This window comes from Camelina sativa, chromosome 3 (assembly GCF_000633955.1).
Source record: "Camelina sativa cultivar DH55 chromosome 3, Cs, whole genome shotgun sequence".
In the NCBI taxonomy this organism is placed as follows: domain Eukaryota; kingdom Viridiplantae; phylum Streptophyta; class Magnoliopsida; order Brassicales; family Brassicaceae; genus Camelina; species Camelina sativa.
Genome location: NC_025687.1, coordinates 18582293 through 18604015, shown reverse-complemented (window position 1 = coordinate 18604015; position 21723 = coordinate 18582293). Strand labels below are relative to the sequence as shown.

At 32.0% G+C, this 21723-nt stretch overlaps 2 protein-coding genes and 1 pseudogene across 6 annotated transcripts; 2 read left to right on the top strand and 1 right to left on the bottom strand.

Moving 5' to 3' along the window:
• LOC104777493 (non-specific lipid-transfer protein-like protein At2g13820) lies at positions 1817–2817 on the bottom strand. The gene is made up of 3 exons (XM_010501766.1): positions 2376–2817; positions 2221–2250; positions 1817–2118 (listed from the first exon to the last, which is right to left on the bottom strand). The coding sequence occupies exons 1-3, from the start codon at positions 2740–2742 to the stop codon at positions 1844–1846; spliced, it is 672 nt and encodes a 223-aa protein (XP_010500068.1). The 5' UTR covers positions 2743–2817; the 3' UTR covers positions 1817–1843.
• On the top strand, positions 7798–9033 carry LOC109130629 (annotated as a pseudogene).
• Positions 16883–20877, top strand: LOC104777492 (uncharacterized WD repeat-containing protein C2A9.03). 5 transcript variants are annotated; one of them, XM_019243833.1, is made up of 11 exons: positions 16883–17055; positions 17174–17276; positions 17359–17532; positions 17637–17723; positions 18537–18571; positions 18993–19127; positions 19227–19337; positions 19428–19518; positions 19616–19722; positions 19808–19894; positions 20230–20877. In XM_019243833.1, exons 6-11 carry the CDS (start codon positions 19038–19040, stop codon positions 20641–20643), a joined length of 900 nt encoding a protein of 299 aa, XP_019099378.1. In that variant the 5' UTR covers positions 16883–17055; positions 17174–17276; positions 17359–17532; positions 17637–17723; positions 18537–18571; positions 18993–19037; the 3' UTR covers positions 20644–20877. The 5 variants fall into 5 exon arrangements, with proteins under 5 accessions (XP_019099378.1, XP_010500064.1, XP_010500067.1 ...); XM_010501762.2 differs by lacking the exon at positions 18537–18571 and having other exon boundaries at positions 16887–17055; XM_010501765.2 differs by lacking the exon at positions 18537–18571 and having other exon boundaries at positions 16887–17055; positions 19428–19519; positions 19629–19722.

The window sequence follows — 21723 nt, the reverse complement described above, 5'->3', positions numbered from 1 at the left end:
TGTTAATTTTGGGATGCAACCTCAGTTTTACTTCTCAAAAAAAAACCATATTGTACTTTAAATATGTTGTTTTTGTCAATGTTTTGGGTTGAAAGTATTTGATAATATATATATATATATATATGTGTGTTATATATGTTTTATATCATGTTATAAAATTGTAGTCCAGTTGATAATATACCTTACACAAATCACATGCCACTTTTGTAACGACCTACATATCATTTTTTCTATATTTCCTAACTATTAATTTTGTTTTTTAGATAGATTATTTTTTCAAAAAAAAATTCATAGTTTTCCCAAAAAAAAAGTGTGCTCCTTACAATGTCTTTGTTTTTAGATCAAAACTTTTAAGTTAAATTAAGTAATTAATCTATTTTTATAAGTAAAATTTAATAACAAATATTTATTAGTATATGTTTCTCAGAAACTAATGTTTCACTTCAATTTTATTTTCATGTTTTGATTTTTATAAATACAATTACATAACTTGTTTTTTACTCCACCATGCATTAAAATCTTAACTACATTCTAAAACTCATTAACCCATTCTAAATTTTGGAATATAATCATTTTTTGGTTATAATTTTAATAATAACATTATTACTAAAACAAATTTGTAGTATTATTTTTACTATTTTATTATTTTCATTTATTTTACTTAATTCATTTTTAGATAGTTATTATTTTCTTATTTACTAAAAATTATATTATTGTTTATACTATTTTTAAATTTAATTAATTTTAGTTAATTTGTTTTTTATTTATTTTTACTATTATTAATTATAAGTAATAAATATGCAATGAATAAATATTAAAATTAATATTTTTTATGAAAAAAAATTGATTGGCTAGATGTTGATGTGGAGAAATGAGAAGTGAGTAAAGTTAACTTTATATAGATATTTTTTTGACACAGCCCTCGTAATATTCAAAATTATATGATTTCTTTAACTTACTTGAGCACTGGACAAAACTTGTTTGAATTTTAAATTAAGAGAATCATTTTGTTTTAGTGTTCGACAAAAGTAAATTATAACTTAGATAATATTTTCTGTTGGGATCTTCTGTCCTTTCTTTATTTGATTCCGGTTGTTAAAACTTCATCAAGAATAATCAAATACTTGAATAAAGATATTCTAGTTAGGATTAGTTGCTACAATAATAATTGAGAAAATAATGCAAAAATAATTGATAAAACTTTAACAGATTTATTTTTAGATCGAAGAAGTTAAAGTTTGCTGAAAACTAGATAGATATTTTCATATCCAATGAAACAAAATTATTGATTATGCTCGATCGGCCTGAAAACAGTGGTATGATGTAAAAACAAAGAGACAACTCATTTTCTGTTTTAATTTTAAATGCTTACAAAAGACTTTTCAAAAAGAAAAAGAAAAACAGAATTGTGTAGTTTTTTATACATATAGAACTCAACAATTTGTTATTAGTATAAACTTGAAATTTGATTTTCAGGGTTTCGACTTTATTATTTTCAAAAATTTGATTCAGTAAAAATCATTATGGATCTATATCTTCCCCAATTTTTTTTTTTTTTTTAGCAGTTGACTACAAATGGAAGAGTCCAATGGAAGTGACTTTTTATGGATCTATATGAAATGGGATCGACCCAAAATAAACGAAACCAACAAATATGAACATTTCATTAGATATCTAGAAACTTAACTCGACCAAATTATAACAACAAATAATTAATCTTCATTGCTCTTTAATCAAATCCATAACAATCATCACAAATTATTTGTCCAGAATCCATAATAAAAATTAAATAATTAAAAGAAGTTGATTAAAATTATTTAAATAAATAAAGCAAAAACATTATCTAAGCTAAGATAAAACCAAAAGAAGAAACAAGAACAACAGCTAGGACTAGTTTGGATACTGATAAAATCCCGGTACTAGATATTGATGGTGAAGGTGATGGTGAAGTTGCTGCAGGCGATGAAGCGGTCATTGTCGATGATGAGACTGTCCGTGCCGGTGATGAGTGGCTAACCGGCGGTGATGAGTTTCTAACAGGCGGTGGTGAACGGATTATGGCCGGCGACTTTGTGGAAGACGGTGGTGAAGTCGTAGGCGGCTCTACCGGTGGAGAAACTGAACAAAACATCGGATACGTTAGCAAAATATATAACATTTCAAGAGTATAAAACTTAGGTACAAAAACATTGTATATATATGATGAGACTTGAAACTTACTTGGTGGTGATGCAGAGAGAGTAGATACATCTACAAAATTAATATAGCAAAAACGACTATTAAAAATTTTCAGTTATTCACATCAATTTAAGTTAAAATAATAATAATAATAATTATGCTGCTACGAAAAAAAAAAAAAGAAAAAAGAAATATACCACAATGAGGATCAATGGGGACGTTGCAAATTTTTGGCAGGGCAAGAGCTTTGTTATCATTTAGTACGAATCCCATGTCACGACTACTCTCTAACGCAGAGCAAAGACACTTAGGACTATATTCAAGAACCGTTTTGATCCCACCACAACACGTTTGGGTAGGGCTTGGATCAGTTGATCCAACGGTTAAGAATGAGAGACAATCCACCATGCTGTATATGACGCTGGAACAGTCGATGGTTTTTGATGGTTCTGGTGTTGGAGACATCAACGGTGACTGTGACGGCGATCCAAAGTCGGCCGCATCCGATAGTGATGATGATAGTAAAAATAAGGCAATAGATAGGAGAACAAACGATGGCTTCATTTTTTCTCTTTTGTTATTCTTTTGGCTAGTGTTTATCTTGTTTTCTATTAGGGTTTCTTTAGGAGCATGAAATGTCCTTAGGGCTTATATATATATATATATATATAAAAGGTGAAAGTGTGTTCACTCATGATCGATTATAATTTATTTATTGTGGTTTTTTTTGAGTTTTAGTTTGGTAAATTGAAAGATTGTTATTGATTTGGTTTTATCTAGTAGTTACATTAGATTTTGTTCTATCTTTTATTTGGTTTGAAATTGTATAGATTTTGAAAAAATCTTTGGTGGATTTCAAAATTTGAAAGTTAATCTAATATATCAAGAAATAAAGATTAGGATCGAGAATAATAAACAAAAGAATTTGATAAAAAATAATAATATATAAAAATTTTAATAAGACATTAGTGGTATTAACATATACTCTTTTCGTTCCATTACCAAAGTAAAAATCATAAACAGGAAAACTAAAGTGAATAGATGCTAGTTTCTTGGCTACAGAAAACTTCATGATCTCAAACATTTATAAAAATATGTTCCAAAACATTTATTATTAGTGTTTTCTTTACAAAACAAAATAATCACTATATATTAAAGAGATAGGTATTAATTTGTTCTGTAAAGAAAACACTAATAATATATGTTTTGGAACATCTATACACAACAGCCATGGTTTTTTTTGGGACATATGGGACTTCTATCTTTATGTAGTGGTTAACTTTCTTAAAACTAATTTCAGGTTTTGCCTAAAAGACTAGTTTGAGATCATAAGGCATTGTTCAAAAAACAAATATACAAAACTTCATATATTTAAGAGCCATTTACCAATATCAAAAATAATATATCTATATATCTATACATACATTTTTGGAGACATTTAGCAAATAAATCATGTAGTTGGAATCTATTTACAATCATGCCATTGACATTAATTACTTTTAATTTATAATATTAAATAAAAATTATTAAAAATATATTTTGCACAACCGAGATTTCCTAAAATTAAGAAACTTTGAAGATATTAATACTCTCTTTGAAATCTCTAACCCCGCCATTTTTAGAAACAACTTCCTTCTAACTAAAAGATTTATAGAAACAAACTAACGACAAAACCAATATTTAATTTCAACAATAAAGATATGTGCAAATCACAAACTAACATTTAATTCAGTAAATGTATTCGTCCAATTTTTTTGCAAAAAAAATGGAAAAACAAATATTAGTTATCATATTTCTCTCCGGTCATCTCTCACTTTCGTCCAATTTTTTTTTTACATTTTTTTTTTTGCTTTCTTTTAGCTTTTTGTTACTAATATGTGTTGTGTATATGTGTAGGAAATAAAACATGAATTGAATACTGAACCAAAAGCACCAAATGAGTTTTCGGAATGTATTCAACTTGACATTTTAAGTGATTTGTGTAAAAGTTACAAATCCTATGTTATTCAATCATGGATTTTAAAAAGTCTCATGAAATCCACTGTTATTCAACTGATGATTTAAAAATCTACTTTGAAATCCACTGTTATTCAAAACAGTTTGTGAATTTGGATTTTAATAAGTTTTAGGGATTCTGGAGGATTTGTTTAGTTAAAAATACAGAAATACAAATCTCATGGTTTTAGGTGGGATTTGAAAGAATTTTACCATAAATCATATCAACTCCTCTAAAATCTATCAAAATTCCAAATTTTATAAATCCCATCAAATCCTCCAAAATCATTGTTTCAATACACCCCTTTCATCTTGATCTATTCTTCTTATTTTCTATTTTTTTTACTTCATAAATTTTTGAATTTCTAAATTTTTAATTAAATAATTGATCTTATTGTGAGATGTTTCTGTTTTGTTTAGTCTGCGTCACTAATATATTGGCTATTGTTTTGATTGACAGTTTAAATATAAGAGATCATTCATACCAGGTTATCCCTCACTTTCGTCCATCTTTGTTTTTTTTTAATGTGTTTTTTTAACTTACGATGTATGCTATTTGTGTATGATGAAAGAAAGTATTAATCAAATAAAATAGCACCAAGTGAGTTTTAACCTAAATTATTTCTTATTACATTTAAGTTTTATTTTCTATTTATTTCATACATTTTGAACTTTAAAATTTGTAACTGAATAGTTTTCGATGTTTTGAAGCGTTTATTTATTATAATATGAACTTGCTATTTTTTTTTTGACAGTTCAATTGTAAGCGACCAGTCATAGCAATTAAAAGATTGATACATCACAAAGTATATTTTTTTAATATACTTCAATGTTAAATTGGGTTTTAGATACATTATTAATGAATAATCTATACTGCCAAGATCACATATATTTAAGAGGAGAGACTACCTATTGCCCACTATTTTGTCTAAAGGGAAAGACATCTTTGGAGCATAAGATATTATTGAGTGTTTTTTAATATATAAAAAAATTATTACTCAGTGGAAAGAGAGTGTTTCTTTTTTGTGAATCTTTTGAAACTTCAGTTTTCAATTTTTGTTTTATGATGTGTATAAGATTAATTAGTGGAAGTTGAGAGCAACATAATAATTTCATATAAATCTTTAATTTTTATATAATTTTATTATTTTTGTCATGAATTTATATAGAAATATAAATTATTACTCTGTAATAAGATTTATAGAACATCAAATTAATCTATATAAAATTATTATTTTTATGTAAAATATTCAAAGTTATTTCTTATATAAATTAACATCGTTTAAAATTTTGAGAAAATAGTAATTTTTAATCTCTAAATAGAAAATGAAAAGCTTCCTACTCCTGGCAGAAGGTTCAAAGCATCTACAAAACACGTTAGTTACAATAGTTATGTTGATCATCTACATGGTCAAGATTATGATGATGATTTTGAAAAGTATCTTATAGATTGTTTAACTCACTCACCCATTACTACAAGGATCCTTGTGGTTGAAGAGGCTTATAATGCTCTTAAATCAAAGGATGTCTATCTGCCACGAGAATTAGATAAAGAAATCTATAGACATTTCCTGTTAATCAGAGGTTTTGGAACTGATTCGAATGTGGTTAAATTTTTGGGAGGCACAAGATAGTATGGGGAGTGATCATGGAGATGGAGGCTATATAAGAATTGCCCGGCGAGAAAATTTGGTGACTGATTTTCTCGATATGTTAAATGTGACAGCTTTATACTAGCTTTTTTGAGAGTCTTAAGCCATTTGAAGATCTTTTAGACTCAGGATCTACCACCGGTGTTTGAAGATTTTTCTAGCTGTCTTTTGAATTACATGATTCAAATTTGAAGACTATTATGGAAACTTTTACATGATTCAAATTTGAAGACTATTATGGAAACTTTTTCTCTTTCCCCTCTTCACTACTAGACGTTTTAAATCTATCATTTTTCGCTATCTTTGCTTCGATTGGTTTGATTAGTTGTTTCTTACATATGGATCTGGATCCTGATATTCATTTTTTTAGAATTTTACAACTTTTGTTCAAAAACAATTATTAATAACAAATTTTTTTGTTTTAGAATATTTTTTTACATTAATTTTAAAATAAAATATTCCTTTTATCTTATTAGAAGTTTCCAAAAACAATTATTAATAAAAAATTTAAGATAATTTCTTTATTTATTATTATATACAATAATTTAAATTTAATAACTTTTATATTGTAAACTAAAAATAACAAAACATTATATTTCTAGACTATATACATTAAAATAAACGGTTTGATATCGTTCTTATATTATAAAAAAAAAGTAAACATAAAATACAGTTATCTATATATTTCTAGACTATATAAGGGTAGTATATTTGAAATTATTAATAACTTACATATATAGTTAATCTATTTTACTAATTACCATTTGTTTTTTTTAATATAGTTCTGTGGTGTACCGCGGGTAAATATCTAGTTTTATAAATAAAATTAAAATTAAATTCATAGTTGTAGGTGCTAAAAACCACAATTTAATTAACTCGGTTAATTAGGAAAGATCTGGGAGCAGATTTTCGGTAGAAGTCGATATGAACAATGAAGGAACGACAAACTGAATTTGTATTAATATTTTTATCGGATGAGTTACAATGTCTCACTACGTATTGTCTAAAGATATTTAAATCATAACGCTACAACGAGGATCCCTGGATTTACTTCAACGATATCTCTCCGTTCATCTGCGATTTCCTCCGACTCTCCAAGATTCCCTCAATCGTTTGACTCGGCGCTATTCTTCAACCTACTGATAGCTTCTGGGCCGTTTACAATCCACCCAAAAGCCCACATAGCCCACTAATTAATGGGCTTTACACACGGGCCCTAGATCATTGAAAGCCAACGACAACAATAACAATAGTTGTGGAATAACATGAAATTTATATTTTAACACAAAATATAATGTATTTCAATTGTTTGATTTTGTAACAATCATCAATACAATAAAAGTCTTTGGTTTCTCTCCAGAGCTTGACACATCAGCATTGAGAACAATTCTGGAGATAACACATCAGTTAAAACATCTGACCAATTAAATTAAGACAATTAAAACAACTCAGCCCATTTTTTTCTTACCTGGCAACATTCTGAAATATTCACTATTTTATATTAAAAAATAACTTTGTCGAGCTCTTCTTCTGCATCGGTTTGGACGAGCGATCCGCTCGCAGAGAACAACAGCAAGCTCACCTTCGATCTGACTTCCCTCATCCACCAGGTTAGTTCTCAATTTCATTAAGTTGATCCAGTTTCTTATTCCTTGCCTATTTAGTTTTTCTCCTTTTGATTCTCTTTTACACAAATCACCAAACGAATCAAGAATGGGTTCGTTTTCTTGTCTCTATTTCTGTTTAATTCCATTTTGATGATTGATTTTTTTTCTGGATTCGTCTTTGTTGATTAGTTTCCAGAACTGGGTTTTGTTCAATTTTAGGCCTTTTTTTTATCTTTGCATTGTTTTTAATCTTTCTAGGGTTTAGTCTTTGTTTTTATTTCCCTTTTGAAAGGGGTCTTCGTTTTGATTGAACCAATTGTGTTTTTGGTTCGTGTTAATATCAGTTTTTTTTTTCCAGATTTTGATTGAGATATTCATATAATATGGATGATGAGATTGCAAAGTTCACTAAAAGAGTGAATCCACCAAGGTAAATTGACTTTGTTTTTTTCTTCTTAACTAAGTTATGATCTATCTTTTCGATTTTAGGTTGAGTTTTTCATTTGATTTTCATTTTAGGGTTGTGATCGATAACGAGGTATGCAAGGATGTCACTGTCATTAAGGTAAACAAAATTTTCACCGGGTTAGGTTTGGTTTGAGGAGAATGGAAGAAATGAGTATAAACATTTTGTGTTTTGTTATAGGTGGATAGTATAAATAAACATTGAATACTTCTAGAGGTTGTTCAAGTTCTAACTGAGCTTAAACTCACCATTAAGAAAGCTTATATCTCATTTGATGGTGGCTGGTTCATGGATGTTTTCAGTGTTACTGATCATGAACAAAGTCACCAATCATATCGTTCTTGAATATATATGTACATTAAATAATAGCGATCATTTTCTTGGTTTATATACAATTTTGGTTAATTTTGATAATACGGTTATCAACTCTTTTTTTGGTGTGTGATTGTTGCAGTCTCTTTGTCCTGATGAATCTTCTTACTTCAGTCCATCAATGAGATCATCTATTGGTGTCAAACAATATGTCGACTTCTCTATGATTGAGCTTACAAGAACTGACAGACCTGGTTAGTTTTCTGAGCTTTCGCTATTCTGACGGATCTGCAATCTAATGTAGTAAATGTTGAGATATGGACGCATAAAGCAAAAGCAGCAGCGGTTTTGCAAGTAACAGAAGAAGAAACCTGTTGTACAATCACTGATCCAAATAGGTTATCTAAAATCAGGAAACTTCTTCGTTATGTGCTTACAAGTTGACGCAGTGGCAGAAGGTTATGTGAACCGAAAACCATGGTGTCTTCTGCTCTCAATGAAACTCACACGGACCGTAAGCTTCATCAATTGATGTTTGTTTATAGAAATTACGATGAATGGGAGAATAATGTTGATGCTGAGGAATTGAGGATAAATGTGGGAGAGTAGTTCCAAATGTGGATGTCTCCAATTTGCATGATTTAGATTACTCAATTGTGATGATAAAATGTAAAGACATATCAAAGCTTCTTTTCGATACCGTCTCTTTTCTTTGACAGAAATGAAATATGTAGTACCAAGTACTAAGTACCATGTAAGAAATACTATATCTTTGTTACTAAGTACTAAAGTAAGAAGTTCAATGTATTTAGCAACTACCTAGTTATTTATATCTACGTTATTGCATAAACCGTTGTAAAATAAATTACTGAATTATTTTCCATAAATTAAATATGGAAGTACAATAAGAACAAATGAGTTTATGCAAACTGGTATTTTTACCAGGAAAATAAAAACAAAAAGAGAAACAGTATGAAATCAATTAATTCAAAAAATAGTTAACAAATTTTACAAAATTTTCCAACGGATTATGATGATAGTCATTCAAGACGTTCAAATTATCATGAGCTTACGTGAATCATCAATCATGTGTTTTTATTTTAATGATTACAAGGTACCACCAACAAGACACATGTATACGGATAACTCTATGTTGCATTATCAAAAATGTCATTTACAAAGAGATATTCAACAATTTCTACAACAAAGACACATGTATTTCCAAACAAAACAAACATAATAGTAATACTTTACCCATTAAATATCTCCAATAAAACCATATGAAACAAATATATAATGCAGGTGAAGATAACCAAGAAAGAAGAAAATTAAGTCGGAAAAAATAACATTTCATATTTTCCAAACAACTATTCTCGATTATAAAACTCATTTCATAATCTACGGTTTTATCTAAAAAAACAATGGCAATTCTTATAAATACCACTAAAATAGGTATTTTTTTTCAAAAAATACCACACTTTAGTTTTTTTTTCCAAAAAATAACACTACAATGTATTTTTTCCAAAAATACCAAAAATTTAAAATAAAGTTTTAATACTAAAAATTAATTCCTAAATTCTAAATACTAAACCCTACCCCCTAAAAAGTATATCCTAAGACTAAACTTATCACCCAAACCTAAATAAATAAACACCCTTCAAAATCAATTTTTTTTTGTGTTTGTGGTATTTTGGAAAAAAAAAATTTGTGATGTTTTGAAGAAAAAAAACTAAATTATGGTATTTTTGGAAAAAATATTTTTAGTGTTCTTTTGAGGAATTTCTCAAAAAGCAAACAATTATTTTAAATCCAAGTAGGTATTTTACGTTACATAAACAATGCGATTTAGCTATTCTACCAATAATATAAAGCATACACAAAAAATCCAACAGAGTAGATACCACTAAATAAAAATTAACATCCAAAATTAATTAAAACAAAACAAAACAACTAACGGTACTAATGGTCCTCCAATACATCCTAATACAAGAAAAAACAAAACTGATTATATTTTTCAAATCCATAACAATAACAAAAAAAAAAACCAGCTAAAAATTATAACAAAAACCAAGACAACATAAAAAATAACCAATGAACATTTTGTCAAAAACTATATTAATAATAATTTTTAATTACAAACAACACCATACAAAATAATCTAAAAAATAATATAAAAACAAAAAATAATCCCGCGGCGTAGTGCGGTAACATCCTAATATATATAATAACAGAGTTTTCTCTCATCTAAGAGCATCCACCTCAGCATCATAAATTAACAAAATCGTTGGACTTAATATATTGTTTTCAAAAGAACAGCCAATGAAAATTCGATAAATGGCTGAACACAATTGTTAAGAGCCGTTTGTTCTTTTTTTTCTAACATTATCATGGTTGATTAAATATAAGCCCATATATAGTTTATTTTGTCCAACTAATATAAGTCCATATATGTAAAAAAAAAGTAACCATTTCACTCGACGTGTGTTTCTTTTCCTGTTTTTCGTCGGTTGAGAATCCCAAATAAGGAGATGAATCATCAATCGTCATCAACAGTTATTCACAAGTAAAATTGTGTAATTCATGTATTCATTTCTTATTTAAACTTCACTACTAACCCTCATATCGTGATTATAATTTTAATTCACTACAAGAAAACATGGTTTTTACGATTACAGTTGGTGACTACATATATAGTCGTTATTTTTGACGTCTATCTAATGACTATTGGATGATTATTGTACGACCATAAATATTTAGTCGTACATTAGTCGCCTTTTTATGACTACATATAGTACTCGGTATGTTGGTCGTAATTTAGCGACTATGTTATGACTATATCGCATACCGGAACAAGTAGTCGCATATCAGTCGCTGTTTAGAAAAATTTTAAAAATTAAAATTTAGCCTCAAACCCTTAACCAAACTCCAAATCTTATATCATAAACTCTACATTTTTAATTTTCAGTTTTTAATCTTAGAAATTAATTCATAAACCATACAACCAAAACATAAACACTATTTATATACATAAACCAAACTTTAGAACTTATAAGAAAATCTATCCCAAATCTTAAATCTTAACCCTAAACCCTATACACCCCAAACCATTAACCAAACTTCAAACACTTTAGTAAACTCTAAAACTTATATTATAAACTCTAAAACTTATATTATAAACTCTAAATCTTGAACTTTCAATTCTTAATTTTTGTAAATTAATTCATAAACCATAAAATCAAAACTTAACCATTATTATATATATACATAAAACCAAGGTTTAATACTTACATAAGAAAGTCTAATTGATATAGTATATCCAAAAACTGAGATCTAAGGCTGAAAAAGCAATGTGTAACCATATGCATAGTATATTTAATTATGTTTAACATATTATGTACTATTATTATTTTTAAAATTTGTTGTTTTATGTTTAAATAAAATGTTTATATGGATGGATATATGTTTTTATGTAATAACATATATTTTTTGAATTACAACAACATTTTATGGACTAACAACATTAAAATTGAATTGAGTTAGGCCCAATCCAATTACACTCTTTTAACCCATCTTCTTCCTATACTCTTTACGACAAAACCTACTTCTTCTTACTCTCTTCGACAAAACCCTAAGCCGCCTAACTCATCTTCTTCTTCTTCCAATCTCTCTTCTGAATCTTCAATCTCTCTTATCTCTCTTATCTTTCTTATCAATCTCTTTTATCAATCTCTTTTATCAATCTCTTTTATCAATCTCTCTTATCAATCTCTCTTATCAATCTCTCTTATCAAACCCTGAGATGCCTAATCGAGGAAGAAAGAGAAAACTTGTTCGTATCAGAGGGTAACATCCGCAAACCGAAATCCTGGTTTAGGGGATGCAATTATTTATTCTTTTTTAAAGAAACGGGTCAGGTCATTTCACAGAGTCCCGGAGGGTCAAGACTACGGCCTACCAATCTACCCAATTAGTACGACTTCACGCCGGCAGTCCAAGCTCCTCATCCGCAGCAGACACCTGAAGAAGAAGTCCCCATTTTGCCACGACATTCAACGCAATCCCAGATCCGAGACTATCCTCTGCCTCAACAACTATTTCAGGGCTCCTTTACTCGCCAACCTCAACCTCAAGTACGCCGGTCTCCTTCAGAAGAAGTTAACTACAATCCAGCGAATCATGCAACTCTTCAAGATGACCCTCCGCCTTCTCCAACTCAACGCTCTCAGACTCGTAGTCATCAGACTCGCAGTCATCCATCACATCTATCGTCCCAAGGCAACAACTTTGAAGACGAAACTGCTGTGGTGTTGCCGGAGCTCCAGGAGGACGTGGTTCGGGCTCTAAATGCCCTGCTTCTGGTGCCAAACAGGGATAAGTTCACCACGGTCCTCTCTCCCACACCCATACCGAACACCCAATGGTATGATTTTTCTCTCTTCTCATGTATTGTAAGGGTGTTTTGTGAATGTTAGAAGAGAAATCTGTAGGTCAATGCTCGATAACGAGAGTAATTTTATTATGATTTCATTTGGTTTATTATGTTTTTAGGATTGTGTTTGATGATCCAAGTATAGTTAGTATAGGTTTTGCTCTGTTTTTGGAAAGATCTATTGCTTGTGTATTGATTTTCGTGTTTATGTTTACTGATTCAAGTATAGATTGTGTTCATTTATCAAACCGTAAAAACTTTTTCTAGAGATTCATGTTGATGTATTTTTTAAGTATAGGTTTTGTCTATAGACCCATCTTTACAAAATGATCTTTGTTTTCTCTTAGATTCTCATGATCATGTGGTTCTATGTTCCATGAGTCAAGATAGTTTTTTTTTGTCTTTGTGAGTCAATGTTTTGTGAATGTGCGTATGCGTATTGTTTCTTTTGACTCATTAATTGATGGCTCTTGTATTGTTTCTTTTGTTTCATGTGTATGGAGCTTTTAAGTAACCTACTGACGAAGGCTTATTTTTTCATGTGTATGGAGGTTTACTCGTGACAAAGGATCGAAACTTGTTCGGAAGATTACTAAAATTCTTCTAAACAAATTCGAAGGTCCCTTCTACGACTGGACATGTGTGCCACGGGACAAACAAGAGAGATACTTCCTTGAGTTCGCGGTAAGGATGTCACATTACATGTCTTCTTTTCACTCACAATAAGCCTTATGTCACATAGCTTTACATGTCTTATTTTCACTAACAATAGCTCCTTTTTTTTTTCTAGAAAACCCACAACTGGGATCCTTTGATAACCGGAATTGTTCAAGCTTATTTTGAGGAAATCTGTCAAAAGTGAATCAAAGAAATGGTTAGCAATGTGAGGACTAGTCGAGTTCAACCAAACTGGATTGGAAACACTCTCTGGAGAACGATGGAGGATTACCGGGACACTGAAGAAGCACAACAAAAGAGTAAAACCTACTCTGATGCTCGTATGTCTGACCGTAACGGCCTAGGTCCTCACGTCCACCTCTCAGGGCCAAAGTCGTATCAACAGCTTCAAGACGAAATGGTTAAGTAGCTATTATTTTCGCCACTTTCAAATCTTACATAACTGTTTTTTTTAGTTAATCTCTTCTAACTTTGCAGGTTGAGGAATTGGGAAGAGAAGTCCGACTTGGTGAGGTTTTCATCAAGGCACATACAAAGCCTGATGGTACATATGTTGATCGGAAGGCAGAGAAGATTGCAGAAACATATGAGAAGACTGTTCAAGAGAGGTTGTCTCAGCTCGAGGCAGAGTCTTTTGCTGTGTGAGATGGAGAATCACGGCCACGGGACCTCACAACATAAGAATATACCGAAAATTTCCTGGAGGTAACTTTTTTTTAAAACCAATACACATTTATAGTCTTGGAGTTTAATTTGTCATCCTCTAATCTTAACTTTTCTCTTATTTTCAAGTCCACTGAGAAGGATTCAAGAGGAACACCTTATGGAGTTGGAAGCCTCAAGGACTTCCTTGTCAATGGAACGCATAAGCAAGCATGTGGCTCTTCTACCTTTGTGGCTCTCGAAGAACAGTTGAAGAAAGCTCAACGCATGATAGAATAACATGCTGCTCAACTGCAGCGGCGTGATGCCGAAATTTCTGCTCGTGAAGCTGAGCAATCCAAAGTTATTGCTGCCTAGAAGGACAAGAATGAACAATTCTCCATTGTGGAGGAGTTTCCGAGGGAATGTGATCCGCGGTTTCAGAATTTCGTTGCAAGCCATTCAGCTAAAGAGACAACCACAGAGCCTCTTCCCCAAAATGATCAAACTCCAACTCCATCAACTGGATAAGGTACTCTTCACTTCTAGATCATCTTATACAATCAGCTGGATACTTTACAAGTATTTTTGCAATAGGTTTCAAATGGAACCGTTTCTTCTTTTTTTTTTTTCAATAGTGAGCTAAATTTTTCTTTGTACCTTCATCTTTTTTTAAACTTGGCAGAACCTTAAGGTATCGTGGATTGCAAGGATCAGTTCCTGATTTAAGAAGGATACAAGCACAAGAAGCCTCACTTGGGAAAAGATTGGAAGAAGTCTTTCATGTTGTTTTCTTGATCAGTGTTTTTTCTTTTTGTTATCTTTTGAACTTGGGGTTGTAATGAATATGATGTTACTTAAGATGTGTTTTGTTAATGTAATATTAATTGTACTAATTTTTATAATTGTTCAAATATAAGAATTAGATCTAAATCCAATTAATTAGAATTTATAAAACAAAATTCAAATATAAAATTTTATATAAATCAAAATAAATATTTATATAGCTAAATTATTGTGTTATAACATGAAATATTTATATATAATATTTTTTAAATAGATAATCGTAAATTAGTCGTCAATTAGTTACTAAATTTGGTGACTACTTTACGACTAAATTTACGACTATACAAGATAGTCTTAACGTAGTCGTAGCATAATTTAGTGACTACTTTACTACTAAATTTACGACTATATCAAATAGTCGTAATGTAGTCGCCATTTGGCGACTAATTTTACGACTATTTATTTTAGCGACTCTCGATTAACAGCTACTGGTTTTAGTTGCTGTTTAGTCCTAGTGACTAATAGTGTAGTCGCTATTTCCCTGTTTTTTTGTAGTGATTCTCCACTATTAAAACAGAAATTTAAATAAATCAGTCCACTGTCTGTTGATTAGCCTTTCTATAAATTAATATAAATCACCTTACACCACACATCAACACAAATTTATCCTTCCACCTTAAGTAAAAACACAAAAACTTCACTTTTTAAAAATGTTTGAACTTGATGTTATTACGATTCCTGCTGAAGCAAACTATGTAAGCTTTGATGGCTTACGTCTTGGTCGTTCTTCTCATCAAGTTGTTGGTCGACTACTTAGTTTTTGGGATAGTAATCGTTTGGTATCATCACTCCAGCAGCATGTACACCATCGTCACTTTTTTGGTAGTGATTTTCGGAATCTATTGTTTCGTTGTATGGATTAATGGTCTGAAATTAATACTTTTATTTCGTTGTATGGGTTCATGATCTGAAATTTTAATTTCAGTTCGTGGGATGTTTTGTTTACTTCTTAGATTTCAGATTAGTGATTTGGTAATGTTTTCTATACTAAAATCTCATGTGTTTTATACTTGTGTATTGAGGGAAGGAAGATGATGTAGCTTCAAGCACCAGTTGTTTGCTCGGCGATTCGTCCAAGACAAGTTGGTGCATGTGCTTCACTTGCCAACTACACTGGTCTCAAACCTAGAAGCCAATTCTGGGGTAATCATCGGAACAAAGGTGTCAAGTCTCATGTTACCACAACAATCACTCTTATATTCTACAACAGGAGTACTATTAAGTGTGTTTTCAGCACTCATTAGGATGGTACTGGAAGCACCGCTGAGAATTTAACGAACACAATGAAAATTATGTCAAATGAATTAAATCTTAGAACCAGCCAAAGAATATGCTTCATTGTATGATCTCCCATTACTTTACTTTCAAGACCAATATGATCTTCAAATCATATCCATGAATTACTTTCTATGCATTTTAATTGAAAGAATTTTATTACAACAATAAAATAAATTACTATAGTACTCAAAACATGCAAGCACTGTGATCAAATGCTGGTGTTTTATCGTAAAATACGTCCAAACGCAAATAGTACGTAGTCAAGAGACACAATACAAGATTTACGCACAACGCAAATATTACGTAGTCAAGAGACACAATACAAGATTTACGCACAAAAGAGATACAATACGTACAAAATAATTTAGAATGAGAACATAAGAATACACACATTGATCCATTGAGGAAGTCATATGCTTTGATTTTCTCCACACATTATGTAAATGATCAAACATATTTTGTCCTTTTAGCAGAAGGGGATATGAGTTTAAAGTCCTTTTAAAATTCTGTTTTTCGATACTTAGAATTTAAGAAATTTTATTTCAAGCACGATAAATTCAACTAATTAGATAGATAGATAAATTGAAATAGTAAATTGAACATAATATAATAAAACCCCGCGGGTCTCATCCCTAATTTCTAAAAAGTTGAGAGTAGATTGGACAATACAAGCAAGATGGTTGGCCAAAACCGTAAGCCCAACCAGCTTTTTGTTTTCTTTGCTAGTTTATACATTTGCAAATAGGGGCCTAAATTGATTGCCTTGTTACTTTCCTTACCACACTTATCAAAAAGATCTCCCAGGTCCTTCTCTGCTTCTTCTCGACCTTTCTTTACCAAAATCAGTTGCTCTCTCTCTCTCTCTCTCTCTCTCTCTCTCTCTCTCTCTCTCTCTCACAGCTTCTAAAGTCTTCATCTTATCTGAGAATGATCTAAATAAGATCTTTCTTCATCGCCGATCCACCTTCTGATGTAAGAATTTCTCGTTATCCTTGCTCCTTACTTCTCTTCTTGTGTTCTCAAGTTTTGGGCATGGTTGATTTAAGCGTTATCTGAATGATAGAGAACTAGTGTTTATACTTGTAGATAGGTTAATGGAACAATTCAACAGTGATGACAAGTCCATAGGAAAAACAACAAGGGTTGTTGATTCTGAGTTGTCTGATTCTGATTTTGAGGATGATTTTGAAACGGTAAGCACTTCTTTTGTGATGTATAATTATTGATTTCTGTGGTAGAGAAAGTGAAAAAGCTTAAGACTTTCTTATGTGACAGACTAAGACAGAGACAGATACATCAGCTCAAGAGGCAAGAAATGGGAAAGACGTTCAAGGGATTCAGTGGGGAGGGTTTAAGTACACTAGAGACGAGTTTCGTGAGACTAGGTTGAAAGAGTATGAGAACTTTGTCAATATCTTAACCCCGCGTTCTCGGGAAAAGCTCGATAAGGTTAGTGTAACAACACATAGAACTGACTTTTACTTCATGTGATTTCTTCATTAGTGAATAGAATACATCAAGTTTATTCTGTGTGAAAATGTTACCATTGACAGGAACATCGGCAAGTTGAGAAAGGAAAGAAATTTTACGATTTCCAATTCAATACAAGGCTTGTCGCATCTACTATTGTGCATTTTCAGGTAGAGATTTTTGTATCTTCTGATTCATAACCAGCATTTTGTTGTCCCTCTATGTATAAAAGGGTTCATATGCATATCATTTGCATCATTATTGGATTAACCTTTTGTTCAGTTTTCGTTTAGATAATTAAGGCATAGGTTTTTTGCGTCTCGTTTGTACATCTTTAAGTTGCAAAATGGTTTTCTTAAGTTGTAGCATGGTTTCTCTGAGTTATAATAATCTATGGGCAGATAAATTTTGTCTAAGAATGTGCTTCAGGTTGACTAAATTGGTGTCTGAGTACAGTTCATGACTATCAGCATCCGTGGTGATACTATCCTCTTTTCATTTTTTCTTTGAATTTTTTTAACTTTACTGTTTAGAAATGTAAGGCTTGCACTCAGGTTTTCTATTCACTTTAATCCTTTTTTTGTGCAGAGGTCTCGGCGGATGCTTGTATAGTTTTTTATTTCTATTTTTTCTATACTAAAAAGTTTTTTAAAGTTAAGTTTTATCATATTAGAGCTGCATCAGGGTGACTTTATTAGCCAATATAGAACAAAAACTACACAGTGAAACTAGAGCCGGGTTCATATGGTGGACTTTAAAGTTTTAATGCATGTTCTCATGCTTAAATTTTCGTAATATACAAGTATGAATAAAGTTAGGTTTGGAACAATCATATACTCGATCATTGTTGCGCTGTACTTTACACACCTTGTGTTGCAGATCTGCAGTGTGTTTGTTTTAATCTGAATATGGTTTATAAACATATTGCTCAATAATTTGTGGCATTTAGGGCTATTTTCCTCTAATTTCAATTTCTGATGCAGTTGGGAGTAATGTCTGAGCAGCCGGCAGCATAACGGTATGGGTATGATAAGAGAATGTTTGCGCATTTAAGAAATCCCTGTAACCATGTGTCCAGATAGATTTTTGTTTCTTAACCACATCATACGACTTTCCATGAATATGATTTGTTAAACTTAAGGAGTTTTTTGGGTGCTTTACTCATTCATTCACTAATTTTACTCTTCCTGCATGCCGCATTTCATAAAAATGCATATCATGTAGATGGCTTGACGTTTGACTCAATCTGGTTATACATGTATTCATTTTGTGTAAAACAACATTGTTCATTTTAGTTTCTAACTCGAGCCCATTAAAAAGAAAGTCAGAAAGTCAATTTGTAATCAAGGCTGGTTCCTTACCTCATATTCATATACAAGGAAGCCTTGTTTTCTGCTTATATGGCACGTGATTGATCTTTCTTATTCTTCCTTTTACAGCTTCGGAATTTGGTATGGGCAACATCAAAGCATGATGTATATCTTATGCAAAATTATTCACTCATGCACTGGTCATCTCTACTCCAGAGAGGGAAAGAAGTAGTTAATGTCGCCAGATCAGTTACCCCCACTCAGGTGAGAGCTATGAAATCTAGGATAATAGCAAAAATAGTTTTTCAGATTGATCTTAGTTTCTGGTTTGATTTTTTAAGTTTTTAATTTTATTCTTTATAGAAACTACCTGGACTGTTTTCTGAGCCACTCTCCAGAGTGCAAGTTAGCAGCATGGCAGTCAAGGAAAATATGATCCTGTTAGGAGGGTTTGATGGGGAGCTTCTCTGCAAGGTTCACATTTTCTTCGAATAGTCATTGCTTTTCTCTGAGTAGAGAATAAATCCATATCCTTTATCTTGCATTGCTCTTCTCTTTCTGCAGTGTGTAAATCAGCCTGGGGTGGCTTTTTGCACAAGATTATCAACGGAAGAGAATGCCATCACAAACACAGTCGATATATACCGAAGTCCGAGGTATGAAAGGGCCAGAGAGTTATTAGCGATTTTCTACACGTTTTATTTATTATCCTGAACTCGACCTGAAGTTTCTTCTCTTCTCTTCTTATTGCCGTGGCTCCCTAAGGCTTATAACCGCAAATAATGACTGTACAATTCGGGTGTTTGATGCTCAGGGCTTTACACGTGTCAGTGAATTTGCTTTCGATTGGTCTGTCAATGTGAGTTCCAGGCTATTCTCCACCAACAGCTAAATTTTCTAGCTTCCAAATTTCTATAACTAGAAACACTCTACTATTCTTGCAGAATACCTCAGCTAGCCCAGATGGAAAGCTACTCGCTGTACTCGGGGACAGTACAGAATGTTTGATCTCTGATTCCCATTCTGGAAAAGTAAGTATCCTACGGCTTTATGATTAGAACAAAAAGCTCAAACAAAATATTTTTGTTATTCGGTTCACCAAACCAGGGAGTTTGGTTGATGTACGAGTCTCAACTCTGAACCATATGCCCCAACCAAAACCTAGAAAATCCACACCCAAAACATTCTGCTAACTGCTCTCTAATTAGCTGCTACATTCAGTCCTAGGCTAGACACACAGTATAGACCTATAGCTAAGAGTTGAGCTGTTGAACTTCGTTAAAGCTTATCAGTTTTGTCTTTTTTTTTTCTTTTTTTTTCTCATCTACATTCAAGTGTTGTAACTGGACTTGAGGACATGGTGCAGGTTATTTCAAGTCTCAAAGGCCACAAAGACTACTCGTTTGCATCTGCCTGGCACCCGAGTGGTCTAATCTTGGCAACTGGAAACCAAGACACGACATGCCGTCTCTGGGACATTCGGTATCCATCAGACTCATTCGCTGTCCTGAAAGGAAACATGGGAGCCATCAGAGGACTGAAGTTCACACCAGGAGGGCGGTTTCTTGCCATGGCCGAGCCTGCAGACTTTGTTCACATCTTTGACATGGAGTCCGGGTTTCTACAGTCCCAAGAGATTGATCTGTTTGGAGAAATAGCAGGGATTTCGTTCAGCCCCGACACAGAGGCATTATATGTTGGGGTCGCTGACCGCACTTATGGAAGCTTGATGGAGTATAAGAGGAGAAAGGATAATCACTATACGGACTCTTTTTTCTGAGAACGGGTGTAGCCGTGTAGGGCACATCTAAAATGTGGTAACAATCTGCCTTTAAGTTTATATGTGGAAAAACAAAACATAATTATCTGAGTATCGAGATGGGTCCTTTTCTTGTAATATATGTTATGTAAGTGAATAAATCAATCAGTGTATGTATGTAATCCTTCTAGTTTACCATTGTTTTTTCCGCCAAACTCTTAAACAGATATTTTGTTTAAAGACCCTTTCCGTGAAGTTTGCTTGTGTACCAATTAATAACGAGAAAATTGCATTTACACCTACTTTCCAAACATCTAATAACAAACACACTCATTTTCTACTACTACTATACTTTAGGGAATTTGGTTAAGAATGCTATTTTACAGAAAATAATTCTTAGAAATGCCAGTTTAGTTTAGGGCTTGTTCAAAATGCCAGTTTCCATGTTTAGATATAGAGGAAATGACAAAAATACCCCTGCATTAAAAGAAGAGAATATAAGCGAATGTATGTCTTCTCATTTAATGTGATAGTTTGCAAAAAAAACATGTCCTCGCATTTAACATGTTCAGTTCCGAAAGAATGATGTTTGTGGGTAGGGGGCGAAAAAATTAGAATTGCATTAATTGGAGTTAAAAATGTTTTCCATGTGGCTGGAAAATGTCCACCGGTTGTAAGACCATCCCTCGTGCGGGCGTCTTCAGCAGACCTACAAAGTATGAGAATGTCTTCGGTTACAAATGGACCAAACAAGTCACATAATAATTGATCAACCAAATGCATACTTGTAGGAGTTGGAGGTGGACAAGAACCTTGAATTTGGGTTTTGGTCTAGCATGAGAAAACCTGCAGGGTGGACAACTTTGCATTCTTAGAACCCGAAAGCAAGACAAAAAGTGATAAGAGATGTAAACAAGACGAACAAGATTCTGGGTTCTAGGATCTGGTCCATCGGGCAACCACTTGATTTGATAGAAATGGTTATAGCAAGAACGTAAAACGTATTTTAGGTGGACAAGTATGTGGGTTTTGATATGTGGTCCATCTACTGAGATGACAACATAGAGTGGACAAACAAGAATGAAATATAAAGTATGGGTG